Below are 24,210 nucleotides of genomic sequence, written 5' to 3'. Positions count from 1 at the left end.
GGGGAGGCGCGGGCCGCCCCGGCGAGCCGGAGGAGGCGCTGCATCGCACATTGGCTGCGGGCCGCCCCCCCGGTCCGGCTGGGGCTGCCGGCGGAGAGTAATGGCTGAGCGCGGCACGACGGGGCGAATCGTTACCGATAGCCGAGAGCTCCTCGGTGGCGGGGGAGCAGGCGGGCGGGGCGCGGGGCACTGCCGGGCGGCGAGGTGCCGCTCCCCGTCCCGCCGCCCACTCCCCCACCCCCGGGCGGCGGGGCGAAGTTTGGCCGCCTCCTCGCTCCCCCGGCGCTGCCCGTGCGTGCGGAGCGCCTCCGCGGCTGCCAGGGCCAGGACAAAAGGCACATTAACACGTGATGGGAGACGGGCTTCATAAATGGGACCGGAGCGGGGCGAAAGGCGGGGGGGACGCCGCGGCCGGCGCCCAGCGGCTCGCGCTGCCTCCCCGCGCCGAGGCGTCGGGCGGAGGCGGCGGAGGAGGGCCGGGGGCGGCGGCCTGGGGCGGCCCGCGGCGGAGGGGCGGCGGAGCCGCTCGAGCCGGGCGAGCGAGCGAGCGAGAGCGGCGGCGATCGGAGAGGAGGCGCCGAGGGGAGGGAAGGGGAGGCAGCCGGGGGGAGACGTCTCCCACCTCCTCCTTCCCCTCGCCGGCACCGCCTCCTCGGCTCTCCCCAGTGCCGGGGTGCCCGGGCGGGGCGGCGCTCCCGCTCCCTGCCGGGGGTCGGCGCGGCCGGAGCGGGCGGGGGACGCGGCCGGTGCCGTGCGGAGGGTAAGAAGGGCGCGGGGCGGACGGGGCCGGGGGACCGACGCCCCGCGAACTTTGTTAGCGCCGGGCGACGCCGCCCGCCCCGACGGCGGAGCGGCCGCGGAGCTGAGGGCTGCGCCCCGGGCACGGGGAGGCTCCGGAGAGCCGAGGCGGGGGCGGACGGCTGCGAGGTGCCGGCGGACGGGCGGCCGTACCCCGGAGGCTCCGAGCTCCCGCTGGGGCTCCGCTGACCCCGGCGCTTCTCTCGTCCCGGCCCGGCGCTCCGTTCGGCACCGCTCCGCCGCGTCCGGGATAGATAGCGGCGGCTCGCGATGCTGCGGGCAGCGCTGCTCCGCTGAGCGGTGGCACCCGGCACCCGGCGGCGGCTGTAGAACGCCCCGGCGCTGGGCTTTGGCTGGGTTTTGTCTGACGTTTGGAGGTGGGGAGGAGGTGGGGGGGGAGGTGAGCAGAAGGAAGGGAGCGAGCGCTGTAAACTTCACGCGGGGTTTGTCATGTGAAACCTTCATTTGGTCCGAAACCCTCCAGAGTGACCGGAGGGGTTTCTGTTACGTGGGCATCTTTTTGTTCCAAAGACGTCTGCACCCCTCCTTTGGGAGCACCCCTGGATGAGGTATGTACCGAGCGCTGGCAGGAGAGAGCTCGTTACCGTGATTGCAGTTTGATTAAGTAAAATGGTGTCGGATGATGAGGTCCGGAGTTTTTTCTTATTGCTAAAATTATCGTGAGTGCTATTTTTTATGTGCCGGTAAATGATCACAGTGACAGTTTCGGCGTCTTCTTTGAGAAGAAAAAGGAGGAGGAATGTAAGGCAGAGACAGGCAGCAAAATACTCCTCTTGAGTATCTACAAGTTTAAAGCAAACAAACAAACAAAACACAACGTAGTGTGTCTTTTTTAACCTGCTAAAGGTGTGGCAGTGTTTCTGTTTTCCTTATGTGTATCCTCTTGTTTTCATTGTTATTGTTCACCTTTCCTTAAAGGAATATGGCATTCGCTGCTGGGGGTGGCATTGCTGCTCGCACGGATGGGGAAGGATCGGGTGTTGTGTGATACAGTATCGAACAGCAAAATGTACAGCCCTGAAAAAATTACTTGGGAAGACCTAATTAATTCTTCCCGGATGACACCTCGTACCCACTGCTTTTCTCTTCTTGGGAAAGGAAAAAAAGAAAAAATAACGTGTGATTGTAATAGGGATATTTGTTATGCAGGCAGAGTTTATTGAATCAACTGTAAAAGAAATGAGTATAATGTCCTTAAACAGTTTAGAATATGAATGTGTAATTCCTGATTTGCTTGAGGTTAAAATTAGTCTGGTTGCAACCGGGAACATCTTTGCTTTATTATCCGCTGCTCTTCGGAATGAGAGGCACAACCATTTGAATAGAAGCATTTTAAAACAGAACTGATAAAAGCTGTAATTGTTGGGTTGAGCCAGCAGGCATCTATTGCCGAAGGGAAAAAGTTGGCAAGGGAAAGAAATGGGTTATTTATCCCACCAACCAGTCAGCAACACGGAAACTCGTGGTAATTAAATGGAGATACCTGCAGAACTCCAGGTGGGAGTGAAAGTGGGTTTTTGGCATCATGGGGATGAGCCCGTGGGTGCCTTTCATCCTGCCTGTTGTTCTTTGGTGAATGGTGTTAGCTGCGTTGCATGAAAGACACCATTAGGAGTCTTCATGCTCTGCTGAAGGAATGGCATCTCATGGCCAACGCAAGTCTTTCTGTGTTTGCAGGTTTCTGATTGGGCAACAGAAGTTTACAAAGGGAATAACTTTTTTTTTTTTCCTCTGGTCATTTCTGCCTTTCTTCCCTCCATGTGGCCATCCCCAAGTGCCAACACACTGTGGTTCCTCTGAGAATTTGGTGCTGAAAGTGTTACGTGCTAGAGGGGGAGAGCTCGGATGGCTCTCTTTCTGTTGGATGGAGGTAGGTGGGAAGGCTAAAGGCAGGGGAGAGCCTAAAACTCTGTATTTGCTCAGCATCGACCCCAAGTTCTGCAAACAAATCACCAGTCCCGGTTCCACAGGGCTGTTTCATGCAGTGCTTCCACTCATCCGATTTCTCTACTTGTGTGCTTTTGAAGAGGAATTACCTTCTCATGTGCCAACTTGGTGACCTCTCTCCAGCTGTGCCATCAGCTACCGGCATCTGCAGAATTCATTTTGTCAACAGTGATTCCTTTTTGCAGGTGTCTACGTTGGCTTTATCTCATTCTCCTCGTGAAACAGTAAATGGTTTTAGAGGTTTCAGATAGTTTTGCTGCAATTTCCAAAAAGGTTGTGCTATCTGCAGTGATGAACATTCTCCAAAACTACTCATCAACCACTTATGTGAGAATTTGGAGGTTTTTCTCCTCGGTAGCAGCAAATTCTCACAATCTGCTGCTGATGTATATATAATACGTACTGCAGGCGACCCCAGCACTGGGATTTGGCCAAGTTCAAAGCAGCTGTGCAGATGGACAGAGAAGACAGAAGGCAGAGGGAAATAGACCCTTTTAATCATAACAAGGCTGCTCTTGTTTTCCTATCTATAGTGGAAATGCATGCCAGCCCCTTGTACTTAAAAGCAGGCTTGCAAATGTGCCAGAATAGACAGCAACAGCATTTGTTATTAATGCAAAGTTAAGAATGTGACAACCTGTCTTCTCAGTGTTTCTCTTTATGTCTCTATTTCTCTCCTGACACCATGCTGCTGCAGAACGCGCTCATCTAATTGCTGTTGGTGGGATCAGAATGTGCCCAGAACTTGGGCTCATAGAAAGTGTGTGGCTTTGTTAATGCTCACCGAAAACAGCAATGACCTGTCCTATTGAAATGGTTGTAATGACTTATAAATCAATTGCTCATTAGAAAGAACTTTATTTTTTCTTTTTTTTTTTTTTTCCCTGAAAGTGCCATTGTTACCTGTGAAAAAGGGTCTGGTTTGCAGCCTAAGGTTGGATCACGTTTTGTTGCGATGTGTGTGCCTCGTACAGGGGCATTATGTTTATGCCTCCCTTCAGCGCTTGCATCCTTTTGTGATGGAGCTGCCCACGTCCAGATTACAGAGAAAACAGATATTCCACTCCTGTGTCAGCTAATAAGGTGTCACTCATTATCCTTCAGCTGGTGGAACGGGCTGCTTTGCGCGCTTCAGATGTTGTCTTGTTTGTGTAGATCAAGGCTGGATGGCATCCCATTTTACTTCATCCTGCGTTAACCTTTTTTTATAGCAGTTGTATATTCTTCTCAGGAAGGCGTGCTTACTCACTACAAAGTACTGAGCAGCAGCAGTTCGTTAGGGAGTACTGCAAATTCCATTTCAGCCCTCGCTGGAATAATTTCCATATCTTGCATTTTAGGAAACCTTTCAAAGTTTGCACTTCGGGGGGTTTGGGGCTCCTACGTTTCCTTTCTGGCAGACATGTGAAATGTGCTCACTGCTCTGAGAATTCATTATTTTTGCCCATTTCTGCCTCTGTTTACCACAGCGCAGTGCTGGATTCCAGTCTGTGCCCATGCCTGGAGAATGATGTTCAGTAGATTTGGAGTGTGTATATAGATACCCGTACATATATGCACTTGCAAAGTAATTTTTACAGGATCTCAGAGATAGATGTGCTAATTTTAGATGATCCTTTTTCCCCAGGAAGGCTATGTATGGGAGACTTCAGAATGACATTCAGCAGTTATCATGCCTGTAGTTCTGTACCCACACCTCTAGCTTGTCTGTTGTCCTCTGGCAACAGGAGCCAGAGCTTCTGTGTGACAAACGCTACTGCAGTGTTTGTGAGACTTTGCACAGTTGTTCTTCTAGACATGTACCTGTTTGTGTGCATCTATCCGTAAGCTTAGGTGTATATATCTGTGCATATACACGCACAAATGGAAATTCATAATGTCCCTTGATATCTTTTAACCATTTCTCTAGATACGATAAAACACTGGTTAGGGTCTCTGCATTTTGTTGTTCGGGTTACTCTGATATCAGATCCTGCTGTAATTCTTTCTCACTTCTCTTTTTCTCTCCCTTTCTCTTTTATTTTTAAAAGAAAAGCATCTGCATGTTTCAAAGACATACACCATTGCCAAGCAATCTGGTGTAGTGGCTTAATATGCTGGCAAATAATTTCACAAGTTGTGTGTGTGAAGACAGTATATTTGAATATCATTATATTCAGATTTTAGCTACGAAGAGAGTTATCTGAGCTTATTTAAATTTTATGAAAGGCCAGACAGCTTCAGAAATGAAAGAACGTGTTACATTTTTCATCGGAGTGTGTAGTTCTGCCCTTTACTTGTGCTGATGGTGTGGGACATGGCGATTACCAAAGGCTTTTCTGTCCCAGCAGGCATCTGAGCACTGCCTATGCTTGGTGGCCTGGTGGCAGTCTTTGGAGGAGGACAGCAGCAGAAGGAGCAGTGCTTCACAGTGTGCTGCTGACCCCAGCACTAGGTTTGTGCCATCCCTTGTGAACCCCGCAGCTCGTTTTTCTTTCCTGTGTGTTCATCCATTGTATGGTCATTTGGTTTGAGCGTCCTGCCTGCCTTTTCACCTCTGAAGTATGGATCCTGTGCTTCCTTTTCATAAGGAGCCTGCTGTTTCTTCATGTCCCTGCCCAGATGGGCTCAGCTGGTCTCTGCCAGCCGTCCCCAGTTCAGTGCCATGTGTCTTTCTGTACCATCTCAGTGACCTGGCACATGATGGCTTCTCAGAGCCCTCTGCATCTTCTCTTGCCCTTTGAATACAAATAAAAAATGGGCTTTCAACAGAGCAAGCTGTTGCCCGTGGAGCAGTGGGTCTGTTCTTTCCTTAGGATAAGATCTGAAAATCCCACTGGCTATATCCTTCAGCTTCTGGAGGATCTCTGAAGTTCTATGAGCTCAGATCAGGGAGGTTTTCTCTCCTGAGTTTTCTTCTTCACCCAAACTGCTTCCCCTGAGTTGATCACAAAGTCAGTTATTTACTTTCCCCCAAATCTGCATCCCAGAGGCTCCTTGTCTTCTCTTACCTTTCCCTCGCTCGTTTGCTCCCATCTCACTTGGAGACATACTTTCCTCTTTCACTGCAGTTCAGTCAACACCATTTAACCTTCACTACCTCAGCTTTCAGCATCTTTGCTATCTAGTGAAGACTTTGATTAAAACTTGTTTCTGCCAGTGTCTCACAGGGGGGAAGGAGGAGAGCAGTCATGCACTCTGTGTGGTTTATTAAGATTTCTCCCTGGAGCCTGATGTTTTTTTTCTGCCTTTCTAGTTCTAATCCATACTCTTTTAATAAAGCTCACTAATATTTTCTATCGCTACAAATTCTTGACCTTATTTCTTCTGCTCCAGCTGTTATGTGGAAGCTGTTTTCTTGGAGCAGTTAGCTCTTTCTTTCTGCTAATAAGTGTGTTTTTCCCCTCACTTTCATGCTCCAGACACCAGATCTTTCTGGGGCCCCTTAGTATTTAACATTCAGTGCAATCTGGGTCCTTGAAGCCCTGCTCTGCTCTTTGCAGCTGCTTCTCTCTCTTCAGCTACATCTTGTGAGCTGAGCTGATGTCTCTTTTTGGTATTTCCAGGAAATTGAGTGCTCAGTCCCCATCTCTTTTGCACCTTGCCGGGCTTCTCTGTCCCCATGTAGCATTTATGTCAATTTTGCCCAGCAGTACTAAGTGTCTGCACCTTTTGACATTAGAGATTGGTGAAAAAAGATGTGGGGAGTTAAGTCATTTCTATTGGAATATTGAAATCTGGAATAAACTCTCTTGTTAAAAGAAAAAAAAAAGAAGTTTGAGAGTTCAAAACTGACCAACTTGATGAGTTTTCACCTGTTTTCTTTAAAATGTCTATTCTGTAGCACTGTATCAAACTGTTCTTACTACCTGCTATTTCTCTTTTATTGGAAAGTTGGTCCTACAACTGGAGCTCCTCAATTTCCATTTCATATGGTTCATACTGCAGCAAGCCTATTTGTTGCCTCCCCCAATCCTGTCTTTAGATACTGGTAAGGTATATAAACTATGAAAGGTCCTGAAATCCTATTTCATACCATGTCTCTGTTATCTTAGGACAACGAGCTTTGCGCCCCCTCCTTGACCCCAGAGGACAGACAGGCTGTGTGGCTGTGCCACCATTAATGCAGACTGATGCTCCCCTCTCAGTACTTCACCTTGTCCAGAACAATTGTGTTTCTCAAGCTGAGAGGTTTTGAGCAAAATCAGAGCTCTGGAACGTTTTCATGCTGGCCAGATGGGGCAGCTGTCCCCACTCTTTCCCCTACCACTGTGTGATTTGAGTGCTTCTCTGAATATGTGATCCTTATGTTCCTTGGTTTGCTTAAAAGACAAGGGGCTCCAATCTATGCTTCCCACTTCCCAAGCGTGCTGGAGTATCAATTAGTGCCTATATTTCTGGTTGTTTAACTCTTGGTGTAAAGTGAAACAACTCAAGCAGTTCACAGAGGGCCGGCAGAACGGACGCCTTCATGCTTAGCAATTCTGTAGCAAACGTGGCAGAACTTCATCCCTGCTTCAGAAGGGCTTCAGCCCTTCTGCACTGAGGTGGCTGTGTGTGCCCTGGCTGGGTGGGAAGTGAGACAGGGCGTCTATTCTCTGTGTCCACAAGGCCTAGGTAGAGTGGGCACAACTGAGGAGGGAGGAAGTGAGGTATTTTCTTTTAAAAACATTGTCCATCACTAGATAATGCTTCTTTTTTCCTTCTCTTTTTTCGTTCCCCAATTGTTTGGCTTTTGTCATTCAGACTGTTGGCTGCAAGATGCCTAGGGGGTGTCGTTTAAGGACAGCTCACCCCCAGATTAGAACAATCCAGCCCCCATCCTGCTAGAGTGCAAATGGTGTGTTAATGAGCATAAATAACCAGGTAGCTGTGGTTTCTGGCTAATTAATTTTCAACTTACTTACAAGAGATATCTTTCAGCATAAGTAGCAAATTTGGCTCAGCACTTGCACGCAGCTATTATCCCATAGCTGGCAGCGCACTTCTGTAAGGTGGTAGCACCCCTATTTTGCTCCAGTCCTAGCTTCGGTGCTCTATCCTGACTCCACACTCAGGGAAAATTCAAGTTTTAATTCCTGGAGGCCAACAGTTACTGTAGTAGATCTCCGTTCTTGTGCATGTTTTCAGCTGAGTGCACACGGTTATAAATTACTGGTCTTTCTCCCAAGGCAGTATTTCTGGACCTGGTGGGGTTGTGGTCCCAGCATTCTGGGCACTGTGCAGACTTGTCAGAAGAGACAGCCCAGCCCTCCTCTGAAGGACTTGCAAGCCTTACCACGTGGAGCAAGTCTCCTTCCTGCATTTGTGTATCTTTGTGCATTCGAAACTGTTTCAATTATACCTACTTGTCCTTTAACCTGTTCTTAATTAGCTGTCGCTATTGTAGAAGAAATGTATGCGTATGGAGATCAAAATATTTTAAAATAGAAACTCAAAGGGTTTGATTGTGGATTTCCCTTTCTTGTTTTGATTCCTTTTCTTTTCATATCAGCGCTATTTCAGTTATCGGTATCATCACTGTATTGCTTGTAATTACTTTCTGAGGAAGAACGTCAAATGTTCACTGTTTCTATTCAGGCTATTAATATTGCTCTATCAATCATCCCCTTTTGAAAATTATAATAAATTCTGCCCTTCTTTAGATAACTACTAAAACTTCCCAGTTTTCCTTCTCCCCCAAAGCAGCAGGAGAAAATAGATTGCAGCATTTTAAGAAAGTCACCTTGTTCCTTGTGTGAACTGGTCCTGTGGCACATGAGAAATCAAGAGGAGTTGGAATTCTCCCTGTTGTCCGAGATGAGTTCCCAGCCTTTTATGCATTAACTGATTTAGATTTTATCTAAGGGGTCTTGATACTCTGCTAGCACCTAGACATTCTGTAAGCTGTGCAGAACCATGCAGCAAAGGGCAGTGGTAAGATTTGCCCTTCCCTTCACCCATTCTTCAGATCTGAAGGATGGAGACTTACACAGTTGGGAGTGTCTTCAACTGTCAGCTGATGTTTAGTATGTTTGGACCCTGGCAAAGCAGGCTGGAAGAACAGGATAGATGAAGTTAAATCCAGGTCTGAAGACAGCTCGCTGATGTGTTCATAAAAGCCACTCCATCTAGTGGCAGCTGCTTTGCACAGCCAGTCTGACAGTGCCAGCCAGAAGCCTCAGGTTTAGGAGAGAAGTAGCACTGTCTAAAATGGTGTGCAGCTATTGGCTTTTCTGGTTTTATTCTTCAGGATAAAAGACACTTGAGGTTTTTATCTTTTTTTTTTTTTTTTTTTTTTTTTTTTTTAAATCATGATCCATCATCAGAATTCATTACTGCGAGTTGCTGCGTGCTCTCACATAAATACACTGACAGTTTTGAGTGCCGGCATCGGCAAGGGCTCTTACTCATCTTTAATCATCATTTCTGTTCTTCTTAGAGCCATTTTAAAATAAGCAAAGTTGTAGAGGTCGTCGAGGAAAAGGAGCAAGCTGAGAGCTTCAGGGACTCAAATCCTCAGCAGGAAAAGCGGCTCCTGGCTGGGCAGGAGGGCTTTCCCTCACCAGGCTCTGGGCTTAGCTGCAGCATAGAGCCCTCTCCCAGAGCCTCTCTCCAAAGGAGGGATTGACACGAGGGGCCCTCATCTGCCAGGGAGGCTGTGAAACGCTTCAGGGCTCCCAAGGGCAATGTTTGTGGGTCTCAAGTCATTGGTTTGTGTTGAAGGGAAGCCAACGGGGAAGAACTGGCCATGTGGCTTCTGATGGGGCGCTCCTAGCTCAGGGCCATGCCTGCCAGGTGCACATCTGTGCCTGCAGACAGTGGAGCTCAGTACTGAGCATTGTGTGGTACCAGCCCTCAGACCTCACCAAACAAAGGGACCAACTTTTTGGTCTGTGCTAACCTGTGCATCACCTCAGACCCTAAACTGGACACTTCTGGTAGCCCCGATGGCAAAGTCCAGCCTTGTTTTCAGTAGGCAGCCAAGGAAAACATTGTTTCAGTGCATTTCAGTATTGTAATTTATACTGGGACAAGCTAGCATCTAAATTAAAATGTACTAAATTCCAGTGAAGTACAATTCCAGATCACGTGAATAGCTGTTTTACTGCAACTTTAATAAAAATCAACTGCTGCTTGAATAGGTGCGTGCACACATACTGCTAGAAATTTCCAATTATGATATTCCCAGCAGCAAACAACAACAAAATTAATGTCAGCTGCATCCCCCAAAGCCTAAACTGCACCACTAATGAACTCTCAAGTACTCTCAAAGAAAACTCTTTGCAGAGACAATAAGGTAGAAATTACTGTAATAATCTGAATATAAAAATACTGAGAACAGAAATCATTGAAATTCAAAGTAAGACTTGCCTCTCCTGATCCCATTAACCACGTTGTTAGCATAGCATATGCATGCATGGTGATATTGTCACATAGCTCACTGACACCTCTAAAAGAGCATAGAGGAATCCTTGTTGTTTCATTTGTATTTCAAACAGAGGTAGGGCTTGTAGCAGGGCTGGCACCTTATGATGAGGCCATATACTTAACGTGCCTTCAGCGGGAACTAACTGCCTCGTAACAATTTGTTTGTCTGTCTGGCAGAAGTGTTTCGTTGCATACAATTTTCAAAGCTTTACTCAAACATAATCTTCTCGACATGGGGCTGTGGCTGTATTCATTAAAATGGTTGTCTTTCTTCTGACAGAAATAAGCCAGAGTGTGTGAGTACCACAACCATCATTACATGCTTACAGAATGACTTGGGTTTTGTTCTTATTCTCGGTATCTTTCAAATGAATACCATTTTCTTCACTCCTGGTTTTAAACTGATGTTATAAAGCCAAGTCCAAAGTTGCCAAATTTTACCCAACCCAAATTTTACCTTGTCAGCAGGGTCATTTTTGCAACATACACAATCTTCGAAAACTACCAGGAACATCTGGAAGGTGCCTTCTGGAAGAAAAGTACCTTATGTGTTAGATGATTGCAGTTCATTTTTAATGTGCACTTCAGCGGCATTTCCCTTCTGCACTAATGAAGCCCTCAGAATTTAATCCCTTAATATATTTCAAACTTATCTAATAATTATTTTATTTCTTGTGGAGCAACAATGTCTGTGAAAGCTGACAGTGAGTATCTGTGTTGCATATGGGACTGTCCTGTGCATCCTGGCTTGTTTGTAGCCCTTCTTGCAAGCGGCACCAACATTGCAGTGTCTTCTGAAAGTGAGGGTTCATATTCTTCCTGTATTGCTACGTGTCTAGGCCTACTGAATAGGATGGGAAACATTCTATTAATGAACTATGGAGGCAGTCTCAGTTGTTAGATACCAAGTCAACACGCACTATAAATATATCAGTTGCCAAATGATCTTGGCTTCTTTTGGAAATCCTGATGGTTTCTCCTCTTTTTAAGTGTTATTACAGAATTGTAGAATCATAGAATTGTGTAGATTGGATGGGATTTTAAAGATGGTCTTGTTCCAGCCCTTTGCACCTCTTTCTTTCAGTTTTTATGGAAAAACTTGGATAAGTACAGAGCATGTTTACTTTTTCAGAGTTGTGATCAGTAAGTACTCTTGATTTTGGCCACTAATCTCTGGTGGCCTTTCTGGACATTTATTGTCAGTTGTGTGAAGTGAAGAAGTTACATCAGCGCAAGGCTGTGTTCAGCTTCAGGGATTTCTTGAGCATCTCAGACAATTTTCTCCATTCTAAAAGCATGAAAAAGTTTGCTTTTGTTATTGCTGCTGATGTAATCATCTGAGTGTCCCATAGCAGATGCAGAATAGCTGAAATAATGATTCTAGCTCTTTGCATTCACTGACTGCCACTCTGGCGATGGAAGGGGACCTAAAGCAGGTGTTCAATGTATATTCAGGGAGTGTTGTGTGGATGAAGTTACATAAAGGAGCACAGCGTAAAAAGAGCTGTGAGACCAGTTTTACATGTTGATGTACAGATGATGCTTAGTTGGCGATAAGCATGCTCTCCCAAGGGTACCGTGACCAGGAACTACATCCTGCACAAATCATCAGCCTCAAGCAGAAGCTTGGTGTAACAGAACTCAGAAACCGATGGCTCCCTGGGCACCTTCTGCTGTTTCCCATTTCTGAGGGGACTGAGTGCCTTTGAGGGTGTCCTCAGTTGAAAGAATTACGTTGCCACATTTCTCGTGGGAGCAGTGGTTCTTTGGTCCCTCTCACCCAGAGTTTTGGCCACAGCTTTGCACTGCTGCCAAACTTTGCACCATGTTTTTCTCAGTGAATGTGAACTCTCCTGATGGAGCCTTCCGATCCAGACAGAATGAGTCACTGTTACACCTGCTGATTTTGCAGCGCTGCTCTTTTTCCTGAAACTGTGGAGAGAGCTAGGTAAACACCCACTTTGCCTTGTAGTCTGAGCATCCTGGTTACTTAGGTTTGCTTAGATAGGAATTGAATTGAAACTTTATCCAGGTTTTGCATTTATAGATAAATGTGCTATAGATGCTGATTAATTTTCAATAATAATCTCAGGATCTTAGACCTCAAATTACTGTGACAGAATCATGTGAATGTGCCGGCATACTGGGTGAACTGTGAAATTTAGAGTGTGTGGCTCTTTCTCTGTTCCCTGCATTGTCAGGTTTTCAAAACCCTTGGTGCCTTTTGAAAGGAAAGCAATAAAGGTGATGATTCAGTTTAATGCTGTTCTTGCAGTGGCACTTGGTATTATCTAAATGAAGCAAGCCCAAGGAATATTGGTCTGCAAGGTACTTAGCAATCAGAAGCTAAGTTCAGATCTAGAGAAAAATATCTTCCTGGTGGAGCAGCTCAAAACGTTTTGATGAGAAATGAAAATTAACTTTTGTAGAATACTCAGTGCTTCGTACTTCCAGTTTTTCACCACTTCTAGGGTAATATAATTTTAGTGAAATTCGTGTGATTTTTTCTGAGTGCTCAAGTCATTCTGACTCCCGCAAGTGGTAAAGGGTAGACCTGAACTGAATACAGGAGGAAGGTCAATTTTGACACAGTTCAGCTTAGTTGTTTGTGGAGTTTGTCTCCCTGTGTGTCTTAACAAAGTTTGATCTTTTCCCCTTCTAGGATTTCTTCAGATGTCTTTTTCCATCCTCCAAGTCTCTTTGAAACCAACAAGACTGAGGTTATGAAGTCAATTCTAGATGGCCTTGCAGATACAACTTTCCGAACAATTACAACAGATCTCCTTTACGTGGGCTCCAACGATATCCAGTACGAAGACATGAAAGGCGACATGGCATCCAAGCTGGGATACTACCCCCAGAAGTTCCCTCTCTCCTCTTTTAGGGGTGATCCTTTCCAAGAAAAAATGACTGCAGGAGATGATCCCCTGCTAAGCATTATTCCCTCAGACCAGATCAATATCACAGAGTTTTACAACAAGTCCTTGTCCACGTTTAAGGAAAATGAGGAGAACATACAGTGTGGGGAGAACTTCATGGATATGGAATGCTTTATGATCCTGAACCCCAGCCAGCAGCTGGCCATCGCTGTGCTGTCGCTCACCCTGGGCACCTTCACAGTCCTAGAGAACCTCCTGGTCCTGTGTGTCATCCTCCACTCCCGAAGCCTGCGGTGTAGACCCTCTTACCATTTCATAGGCAGCCTGGCTGTGGCCGACCTCCTGGGCAGTGTGATTTTTGTCTACAGTTTTGTTGATTTCCATGTTTTTCACAGGAAGGACAGCCCCAATGTCTTCTTGTTCAAGCTGGGTGGAGTTACTGCCTCCTTCACTGCCTCTGTAGGTAGCCTTTTTCTCACGGCAATAGACCGGTACATATCTATACACAGGCCGCTAGCTTACAAAAGGATTGTAACCCGACCAAAGGCTGTCGTTGCGTTTTGTGTGATGTGGACCATTGCCATTGTAATAGCTGTTCTTCCACTGCTCGGCTGGAACTGCAAAAAGCTCAACTCCGTGTGTTCAGACATATTCCCTCTCATCGATGAGACGTACCTGATGTTCTGGATCGGGGTCACCAGCATCCTCTTGCTGTTCATTGTCTATGCCTATATGTACATACTGTGGAAGGCGCACAGCCACGCTGTTCGCATGCTTCAGCGTGGCACGCAGAAAAGCATAATCATTCAGAGTACAGAGGATGGGAAAGTACAGATCACTAGACCTGATCAAACTCGTATGGACATCAGGTTAGCCAAAACCTTGGTCCTTATTCTAGTCGTTTTAATCATATGCTGGGGTCCTCTCCTCGCCATAATGGTGTACGATGTCTTTGGGAAAATGAACAAGCTCATCAAGACTGTCTTTGCCTTCTGTAGCATGCTCTGTCTGCTGAATTCGACAGTGAATCCCATCATCTACGCTCTGAGAAGCAAGGACTTGAGACATGCCTTCCGGAGCATGTTCCCCACCTGCGAAGGGACTGCACAGCCTCTGGATAACAGCATGGAGTCTGACTGCCAGCACAAACACGCCAACAACGCGGGAAACATGCACAGGGCTGCTGAGAGCTGCATTAAGAGCACAGTTAAGATTGCCAAAGTGACCATGTCTGTCTCCACAGACACGACTGCTGAAGCGTTGTAAGTCAGAGACTTCTCAGCGTTGTGAGAAAAGGAGTTAGTTAAAAAAAAAAAATTAATTGAACAACAGAGAATACCAAACCCGTGGTGTAACGTGTTTGTACCTCCCTGTAATATCTTTTTGATTTGTCATTGTAAGCTAAGCAATGGTTGTGTTAAGAGTATTACCATCAGCCAGTTCTTCGAGTTTTACAATTAGGGATCCAAGCTAAATTTTCAAAAGTTGTTTTGTTGTTTTCTTTTTCCTCTCAAAAAGTGTTTACTGAATAATAGCGAGTTTCCTGCAAGAGCACAGAAAAAACACCAAGCTAGCAAAAGTTCCTTTTTGGGATGTGAAGAAAAATTGTGAAACCTAATTGAAATCTAATGCATCCTAAATCAATACCATTCAATAAGAAAAAGCCTTGTAATCATGCTGTCCATCTAAATGTGAAATGTATTTCATGTCTGTAAGTAATAGGAGTTTTTGATTTTTTCCAAAAGCGGCAGTGCTGAGTTTTAGAAATTTTGTAAAATGTGTCGTGTCCTGTGAATTGTATGCTGTTTTGTTATGTGTTATTGATATTTGTCCAATTAAACAAAGTGATAAGGTAGATTTATGTGGAAATAATGTGAAATGTGATATGTAAACCCCATTGAAAATACTTACTGTATTTGAAGAGTTCCTATGAGCTATTTTGGAAATTTTACACTTCTAGTGGTCTTCTGTGGATGTAGGGGAGAGGCTTTGCGTTCTTTTACTAAAATTACTTCCCTACTACCTTTTATTTTCACATGCATATGAGAATAACAGCAACAAAGGAATAGAGAAGGAATATAAGAGAGGAATGCTCTGGTTCAGACTTTTAAATACCGCTGCAGAAGGACATTTACTGTTGTACAGACTTATCTCCCTTCTCTTGGGTGTTGTGTGAATATGAACGCTGAAAGCGAAGGTCCTGGATTTTGGCTCCTTGAGTCACATGCTGGTGCTGGACAACTGAAAACAGCATGTGTCCAGCTCCATGTGTGATGTAATCACTGTGCCATCGATGTATACTTGAAGTGTGTTGCATTCCTGTACCCCAGGTTTAAGCCAGTTCAGAGCCTGAGATGCCAGACTCCAGACTTCACTCAAAGAGGAGGAAGTATTGTCAGATTTAGGCATTTTCTTATTGTGTGAGCGTGTATATAAATAAATATCTATGTGTGTGTACGTGTGTGTGTGTGTAAGTATAATAAGTGTGAGTCATGGTAGCATAACTAAGATAGGACACTATGACCAAATGTAAGCTGTATTTCTTGTTGCACGCTTTGCACACAAATTCTGTTTCTAAAATTGAGTTCTTCCAACTGATTGCTGACGAAGGTACCATATTGCGAACATACAGATCCAGCACTAAGGGGTGTATCCATGTGCTAGAGAAAACAACCTTCCAGCTGTGCTTGAGAATGAAATGCAGCGAGACAGAGTCAGGTGTGAGCCAGCACTGACCACTGGAGTGGATGTTGAGGGTGTTATGGAAATGGAGTATGCCAGGAATAAAGGAGCGTTTCAATCCTTTTGTATTCAAATCTGATTGTGTGAAACGAGGTGAGTCTGACTGTGAAACTAGGTTACAGAGGACAAGGTGTGATTTCATCAGCTTCCAAGAAGGTGAAGTTACTTGTGAAAATGGAGACTCTGCTCTATAGAGGAACTGTGTTTGACACCTGGGATTTCCACAAGGAGGATGTTGCTAGTCTTTTAGGCATGGATACTGTCACACATTGAAGGTACTGTGTCCTGTTCTCTGCTGCCTTCCTCTTTTGGACTGTTTCCTCACGCCTTTCCTAACTGCTTTCTGCCAAAATGGCTGTGGATGTGGCCTAGCCCACTAGCTGCCTGGTGCGTGCCACAAGTAGAGTGACTCCCTCAGTGACACTGGGCCAGCAGAGCTGCTGTCCTGCAGTGGGCTTACATAGGGAAGGTGAGCAGGGTGGTAGCCTAGAGGTTGCTGGCCACCAGAATGTCTCCATGGTGTTTGGAAGTGGTAGTGCAGGCCAGAGCAGCTGGTAGCAGAAAAGGCCAAGCTGAGCTTAGCTGGCAGCTCTTTGGTGGCAGAGGTGGCTGTGAGTTCAGGGCATTCAGATACTGTGTGCGGTGGCACCTTGCAGAGATCTCCTCAGGAGAGATACTGTGCAGCAGAAGTTATGGGAGTATTCTCTTCCACCTCCCTCCCTGCAGCTGACCTGAGTGGTGGGACAGGACATCCCGCCCCTAAGTGTGTCAGGGCAGGTCTTTCTCGTATCTAGATGTAGTCCTTCCTAAAGCAATCCTCTTGGAGAGGAGGGGGGAATCCCACTTAAATGTTAAGGTATTTTAAGAGCCATTTTTGAAACTGTCTTCTTGTGAATTAAATGCAAACTTTGTGGACTTTCGTCGTGCATTTGAGTTCTAAATTTTATGTGATAAATCATGGGACAATGGGGCTGTCTTGGCACTTAACTTGGTGCTTACTGATAGAATAAGAAATAGCATCCTGTGAAACGTTACCGTCTATCATCAGGATCTTCATTTGCATAATGAGTTTTTCTAAAGCTCTGGGAACTGTGTCGGTTCACTTAGAACCATTTATTCAAGAGGTGGCAACTATTTGCCTACAAGTTGCACATGGAGTGGGATGGCCAATTCATTAGCAAAACCTGCTGCCGTTCCGAGATAAGCTGTACTTCACCTTCAGCTCCAGCAGTTCCCCATTTGCAGCTGACTACCTTCACCTAGCGATAGCACAGCCAACCTGTGCTCTACGGCCACCCACACTGTCACCACCCAACCAGTGATAGTCGCCATTATGTGTACCTGAAAACTCCAAATGTCGTATAGCTGTAAGAAGATCATTCGTGTTACATGCGTGCAGAGTTAGATTCTCAACAGTCTTGATTGTATATTTGTATAATATAATCCCCGCGACGCTGTGCAATCGATATCTGCGTTTTCTTGCACTGGTCTCTGGATGAAAATTGTAGTGTGTCTGTTGCGAGATAGACAGCGCATTTTGCCTGCTGTTACTGGGCTGAATGTATGTAAATAAGTGGGAAAAACAAAAGTCATCTGTACAAGCAGTGGCCTAAAAGTCTGTAATTGTTGAGTAGGGCAATTGTTGAAGTTGCTGTGACATCTCAAATACTACCTTTGAATAAACTGTTTACAAGGTCTCTTGAGATGCTGTCTCATAGTGAAAGGAAAATACTTCCTTGTGATAATATAACGTAAAGAAATGGGGCTACCTGAGCTTTTTATTTCCAGTGTTTCAAAGTGGACAACATAACTCTTTATTGTCTGTAAATCTAACATTATTACTTCCTCTTAGAAGAATATTGTATCATTAGGTGTTTGTTTGAGCTGGTAACATCCTTGCAACTGCTGCAATATTTTTCACTAGCAACATGTATAATAGTTTGTACACAAGTACTGTTCAGATTGTCATGAAAAGTAGCTTTGACCATTTACCTACCAGTAGCAGAATAGTATTTCTGTAAAATTTCCAGTGTACTACTACCATATCATATTTTATTTCTATAATGTAATTAAACTGTTATTTATTCAAGGAAAAAAAAGAAGCATTTCTCTACTTTTTTTTTTTTGTTTTGTTTTCCAAATTTTGAGGTAATGAGGAAGCCACGTGATGATGCTGCCTCATCCCACAATCTGGTGCTCTACGTTTTGTTTATAAATTTGTCTGTCAGATTCTGAAACAACTGCTTAAACCACTTGACGACAGGTTGTCAAGCTTTGTAGGGTTTAATTGTATGCTGATATCTTTGAAAAAGGAGGTAGATTATGTATTTGTGTATTCAGTACTATGGAGACAAGAGAAATGACATAGTTAAAACTGAATCTCCTGCTCCATTATGTAGGCAATTTCCCCTTTCCTCTGTATTAGCAAAACATGCAATAAATCTCTTTTGCCTTCGTCAGATGCATATGTTTGCACACAGATACCACATTAGAAAAAACTCATACTTAAGAAAGACAAAACACAAAAGAACAGAAGAAATACAAATAAAACAGTGCTGCCAACATCATCAACAACTTAAAGTAGTTTTTGGTGGTATAAAGGCAAGAGGCAAACAAAAATTGGTCTTGTTTTGGCCAATGCCAATGGGTAAAGAGCTATGGGTATGTACTGGGGACGATGGAGCAGTCCAACAACAACGCACAAAAGCTGTGCAAGAAGAACAAACTCAGCCATGCCACTGCTGATTGGACACAATACCAGGCTCCCACCACAGCTGAAAATATGAGCTGAAAAAATGCTTCTACTCTCCTTGTGGTCTCACACGCCCAATCCAAAGCCCAGTGAGTACCACAGAAAGATCACTGCTCATTTAGAGTCAGTTTTCACAGAATCACAGAATCACAGAATGGCCAGGGTTGGAAGGGACCTCAAGGATCATGAATCTCCAACCCCCCTGCCACAGGCAGGGCCACCAACCTCCACGTTTAATACCAGACCAGGCTGCCCAGGGCCCCAACCAATCTGGCCTTGAACACCTCCAAGGACGGGGCATCCACAGCCTCTCTGGGCAGCCTGTTCCAGTACCTCACCACTCTCATAGTAAAGAATTCTCCATACAGTTTAATCTCAGATTGCCTTACTTGGGTAATTTTCCTTCTCCATGTTCATGGTTTTGAATCAGTGGGCATCTTCAGGGTGTGTAAGGAGCATGTCCAATGGTCTTGAACTGTGGTTTTGCCACAGTACGTCTTTTTAAAAATAAGATTACTGATACATTGAAATATCCTTGAAAAGAAAAAGGAACTAGAAATGAAAAATTAGATCTTAATCTTGAACTGTATGCTACGTTTTACGAAGAAGTCTGAACATTTCTGCTGAAAGCTCTCACTACTGAAACAGCCAGGGAGACAATTCCTTCTGTATTCACACATTCAGTAGAAAATAAGGGCTGTGCTGCCACAAACTGACAGTTCCTCTTGACAGTGACACCTAACTGCATCTGTAAGTCTGCTCTGAACAACATGGGAGGAAACGATGACAACTCTGCAAGCAACTACTTTCCTACACTAAACCAGCTCTGGAAGTGTGTGGGCAAATACACTGTCATCATTTCAGCCCTACACGGTGACATTCATTATTATTTCTGCTCTTCTGACAGCTTTTTTTAAGAAGTCACAAGATCATCATGCACACACAAAGCAATAGTTTTCATCAATAAAATATCTATTTGCTTCACTTTTTAAAAAAATACAATCTGTCTTCAGTAGAAGTCTGCTTTGGCTTGATTTAGAAATAAAATGTATTATGTTGGTATGTTATTATGTTGATACAGGTTAGAAAAGAACAGACAAAAACCATTACTGTAATATTTGCCCATGTGTCCTGTTTTTTTCCTTCCCCTTTATAGTGTCTGGTATGATGCTACATTTTTGCTTTGGGAGAAAAACACATTGATAACACATTGATGTTTTAGCTGTTGCTGAACAGTGACAAGGATGACAAGGATGATTCAATTTCTCGTGCTGTCCTGTTAGTGAGGGGAACTAGAGGGGACAGAACCAAGGCCGCTGAGCTGAGCTGGCCAAATGGCTATTCCATACCATACAACAACATGCGAAAAAGCTTTTAAAACTGTGGGGAGTTGGCCAGGGTGTAGCCACTGCTCGAGGACTGGCAGGGCACAGGTCAGTGGATAGTGAGCAACTGTTTTGTGCATCACTTGCTTTCTAATATTATTATCATTATTACTACTCCTTTTGTCTTCCTTTCCCATATCAGTGAATAGTTTTATCTCAACACACAAGTTCTACTTTGTTGGCTGTTCTTTTTTTTTTTTCCAGTTCTCTCCCTCACCTCTCTATGAGCAGGGAGTGAGCAAACAACTGTGTGCTGCTGAGCAGCCTGCTGGGTTAAGCCACAACATCTTGTTAAAGAAAACACCAGGCTTTCCTCTTATTGATAGCTTACAACACCTCCTCCTCCTTTCTGCCTTTGTCCACTGGTTGTTTTAGATAATGGATATAAAGAGTGTCAACAGTTTTCTTTAAATAGCAGCACAACCTACGAAGTGCATGATTACCTTTAACAGGTCTCCTTAATGTGAACAGCCATCTAATATTAATCTTTAAAATTCAGTTAGAGGAAAGCATGATAATGAGCTCGAGGTAATCTTAATAACTAGGTATGAGATGCCCTGGTATTGCTTTCCAATAAATCATCCTTGGTATTCAGGGCAGCGCTCAGTTTCCTGTTACAGCATATTAAGGAGTGGAATCCTGTCTCAATTAAGTCAGTAAGAATTTTTTATTGACTTTGGCAGAAATGACAGCTTACCCCAGATTTTCAAAGCACGTGTCTGCATTTGTGAAGCGCAATGTTATATTCCACTGTATTTGCATTAAAACAAAGGTGAGACAGAATAAATAACAACTTCTATTATTGTTTGCTTGTCTGTTTGTTTTACATCCAAGATAATCTGTTTTAAATTCTGGTGGGTCTGTGCAGAATTGTAAAGCCTGGTGGGTGTTCCATGGACTTGTCATGGGAGTGTAGCAATTTCTTTATGTGCAGATTGGGTAGAGAAGATCATGAACAAAACTGCTCTCAGCGTGCTGATGACAGAGTTCCTTCCTGACCAGGGATGCTGTTTTGATGCTATTTTCTCTCCATATATATGTATATATATGTGCAAGGTAGAAACAGGATACACAAACACCCAAAATCTTCCCCAGAAATCAAAGTCTCTCCGCTAATAATAATAAACAGTCATGATAACGATAACAATAATAATGAACAATAATAATCTGATATATCTTCACAGCCACTAATTGCAGGAAGGAAAAAGCTCATCTGCCATAACGGGATGGATCAAGTCCTGCCATTGCAGGGCATTTTGAGGCCAGGCTGGATGTGGCTCTGAGCAGCCTGGTCTGGTTGTTGGTGACCCTGCACGTAGCAGGGGGGTTGAAATTAGATGATCTCTGTGGTCCTTTTCAACCCAGGCCATTGTATGAATCTATGAATCCATGAATTGCTATCTGAACAATTTTTGCCCCCATGGGTCTTGCTGAAGGCGCTGCAAGGATCAGCATCACAGGGACTCCCCGCTTTCTTCCAAGCTGAAGGGAAGGGAAATAACCAGGTTGTTCGTGGCAGCCTGCTCCCGCACCTGCTCTGTGTGTAATGCTGGGAGGGTCTCTGAGCTGCTCCCACAGCATCTCTGTCCTCCAAGGCAGAGCGTGGGGATGCTCTAACCTGGCCCAGAGCAGAAACCTTCTCAAGAGTGGGGAAGAACAGTCCTTGCTGGATGAGACTCCAAAAAGGAAGGATTTACGTAAATCAGTGTAATGCAGAGGTGGGAATCCCGCTATGTGTCATTTCTTAGTTAACGAACAAGGATTAGGAGTATTATTTTAATAAAGAAACGTGGGGAATTATACAGGCTGTGGAGCCATCCAGTAAACGCTCCTCCCAAACCTTCATGAAGGTAAAACTAAATCCGGTATGGCCTTTCATCAGCAGCCTGGGAAGAGATATGATCATTGTCTCTGCAATTCTTAACTTGTACAGTAATTCAATTCATTTTTAAATTATACACCTACCTGCTAGCAATGCAGCCTGAATAGGCAAAATTAATAACAGGCATGCTCAGTAAATCCAAGGTTTAATGCTTTAGCTTGAATGTTAATGTCTAAATTCAGTAATGCCATCAGTCATGAGAATTACAGTTTTCTGCCTCCCTATCATCTCCTATTTATTTGAGGGCTTTTATTTACTCCCATTACAGCACTGGCAAAGCCTTGCCCGGCTGAGCAGTTCTGGCATTGGTATGGCCTTTCCCTCTGCAAGGGAAGGGAGACTGGGCTGGGTGTGTTGATAGGAAAGGAGAAGGGACAGTGAGCCTGGTGTAAGAGGTGAAGAATGGGGACTATACTGCATCAGTGGTAGGTGTGGACTGTGCACAGCTTGCCTTTTTTCACTCCATGTTGTTAAGGAAAGCTTCCACTTTCAGCGCTGGTGACCTTCACTCAGTATGTTGGAGCTGACCAAAATGTGGCTGTGTTCAGATGACTGCAGGTCTCCATCCCTGTAGGTAGATTAGAGGACGAGTATCTTCCCAGCAAAATGTCGTAAGATTTAAAAAGGATCACACTCTCCACCTAGAAATTTGGCATTTAACCCAGTTTTCTCTGCACCTGCTATCTGCAGGTAAGTCTTTTAGCCTTGGTTCCTGGAGGCTGAGGGCTGGGCTGAGCTTTGTTAGAGAACTGAGCTGACTCACCAATGCTGTGCAGGTCAGGTCAGGCAGGTCTTATCCCCTAGTGATCCCCCAAATAGGTATACAGATGGAGACCTTTTGTGTTCTCTCACTCAGTACACTCAGCCCTGATTGAAAATCTGGGTGTCCATCATTTAATTCCTTTTTATTCAATTCAAAATGCCACTGGGTCTCACTTTACTTAGCTACAGGGTATCATAACAGGGAACGGAGGGAGCCTTCAAACTCAGTGCCACACTATTCTTATATTTTTGCTCTTTGCCTTTTCTTGCTGCTTACATAGCGATTTAAAATAGTAGTCTGTGATCTAATCTTAGCTGCTGTGTCAGCTGGCCTCTGCTGAGGCTTAAATTCTTCTGCTGACTACGAAATGTAGACTCAGGTCTCAAAAGGGAGCAGGCACTTGCCTTCAAGAGAGCAGTGTGTGGAGGTGGAAATGAATGGAAAGTGTTTTTTGTTGGAAGGTGAGCAGTGAAGGATGAGAATATAGCCTGATGTATATTTCCCATTGTTCCTTGCCCTCCCTCAGTTTGGTCTCTTCTCCCCATGCTGCCTCCCCTGTAGTGCCAACACAAGCCCCTGCATGGCTACCTGGTAAGCCAGATGCAAATGTACTGAACCAGCTAAAAACTAATATTTTTTTTCTACATGTGACCATAACCTGGGTTTCAGAGCTGGGGAACGGCACTGGAATTGTCATGCTCAACAGCTCCATCAAACCAGATTCCTACTGTGCCAAACACATAATGGGACTTCAGGGTCTTGGTGTTCATTATCAGAGCAATCTAAAAGTGTTCTCTTCCACACAAGCAACTCCAAGGGAAACGAGTTTCAGAGCCCATTTAAATACCAGAACTTCAGAACTGTTTTGGGGGCTGTATCTGTGACCTTCAAAGTCTTCACCAGAGCTAAGAAAACTCTTCCTGTTCTCAGTGCAAGTGAGAGGTATTAATACATATATTTTTTCAATAGAACTGACTGTTTGAAAAATTCCTTCTATCTTTCCCTTGTTTTGAAGGATGCCTACACTTCTTGTGTACACTTCTACACTTCAGAAGCTCCTGTGCTCAAGTGGCTGGGCAGAACATGTGAATCACACCTTCTTCTCCCATCCAGGTGGCCAACCTCATGTTGGGCATGACACAGAGAACACCTCTCCTCACTGGCACATGAGGTTCCAGGGCAGGCAGGGTAAGCCTGGTGTCACAACAGCCCCTGTAGAATCCTAGAAAATCTGACTTACTGAGTCCCTCACTAAACCATGTCCCTTAGTGTTACATCTCACAATGTGAGTGCCTCTGGGTGCAGGTGTTCATTGCCACTGTGGCAAAACCACAGCACTGTCTGCATCATGGCATTCCTCTCTACATTGCTGTTTCTATTTCTGCACTGCTGCTGCTGGGAACCAAGAAGGTAAGATACTAGGACTCGAAGCAGCCATTTTGCCATTGCTGCAGAGAGGCACGAAGATGCTTGGCAGCAGATACTGCTGGCCAGTTGATGGGCAACAGTGTGCTCAAACTATATCTAAGGTACATCCACTATAGCTACAATGACTATAGCCTCTTTGGCACCATGAGCTCTTCGTGTCTTCTTACTCCTCAAAATGTATTTGAATCCCTACTGGGGGCAATATGAGTGAATGGGAAATGTTA

General features: G+C 44.8%; 1 protein-coding gene across 3 annotated transcripts; it reads left to right on the top strand.

Annotated features, from left to right (window-relative positions):
* The first annotated feature begins 701 nt into the window (after positions 1–701).
* Positions 702–15,844, top strand: CNR1 (cannabinoid receptor 1). 3 transcript variants are annotated; one of them, XM_042890256.1, is made up of 2 exons: positions 702–760; positions 12,818–15,844. In XM_042890256.1, exon 2 carries the CDS (start codon positions 12,879–12,881, stop codon positions 14,298–14,300), a length of 1,422 nt encoding a protein of 473 aa, XP_042746190.1. In that variant the 5' UTR covers positions 702–760; positions 12,818–12,878; the 3' UTR covers positions 14,301–15,844. The 3 variants fall into 3 exon arrangements, with proteins under 3 accessions (XP_042746190.1, XP_042746180.1, XP_042746199.1); XM_042890246.1 differs by lacking the exon at positions 702–760 and adding an exon at positions 1,211–1,367; XM_042890265.1 differs by lacking the exon at positions 702–760 and adding an exon at positions 2,672–2,689.
* Positions 15,845–24,210: the final 8,366 nt, after the last annotated feature.

The sequence above is a fragment of the Lagopus leucura genome, unplaced genomic scaffold, assembly GCF_019238085.1.
Source record: "Lagopus leucura isolate 7727_CA_CO unplaced genomic scaffold, USGS_WTPT01 Super-Scaffold_73, whole genome shotgun sequence".
In the NCBI taxonomy this organism is placed as follows: Eukaryota; Metazoa; Chordata; class Aves; order Galliformes; family Phasianidae; genus Lagopus; species Lagopus leucura.
Note: the sequence above shows the minus strand (reverse complement) of the source record. Positions and strands in the feature narration are given on the sequence as shown.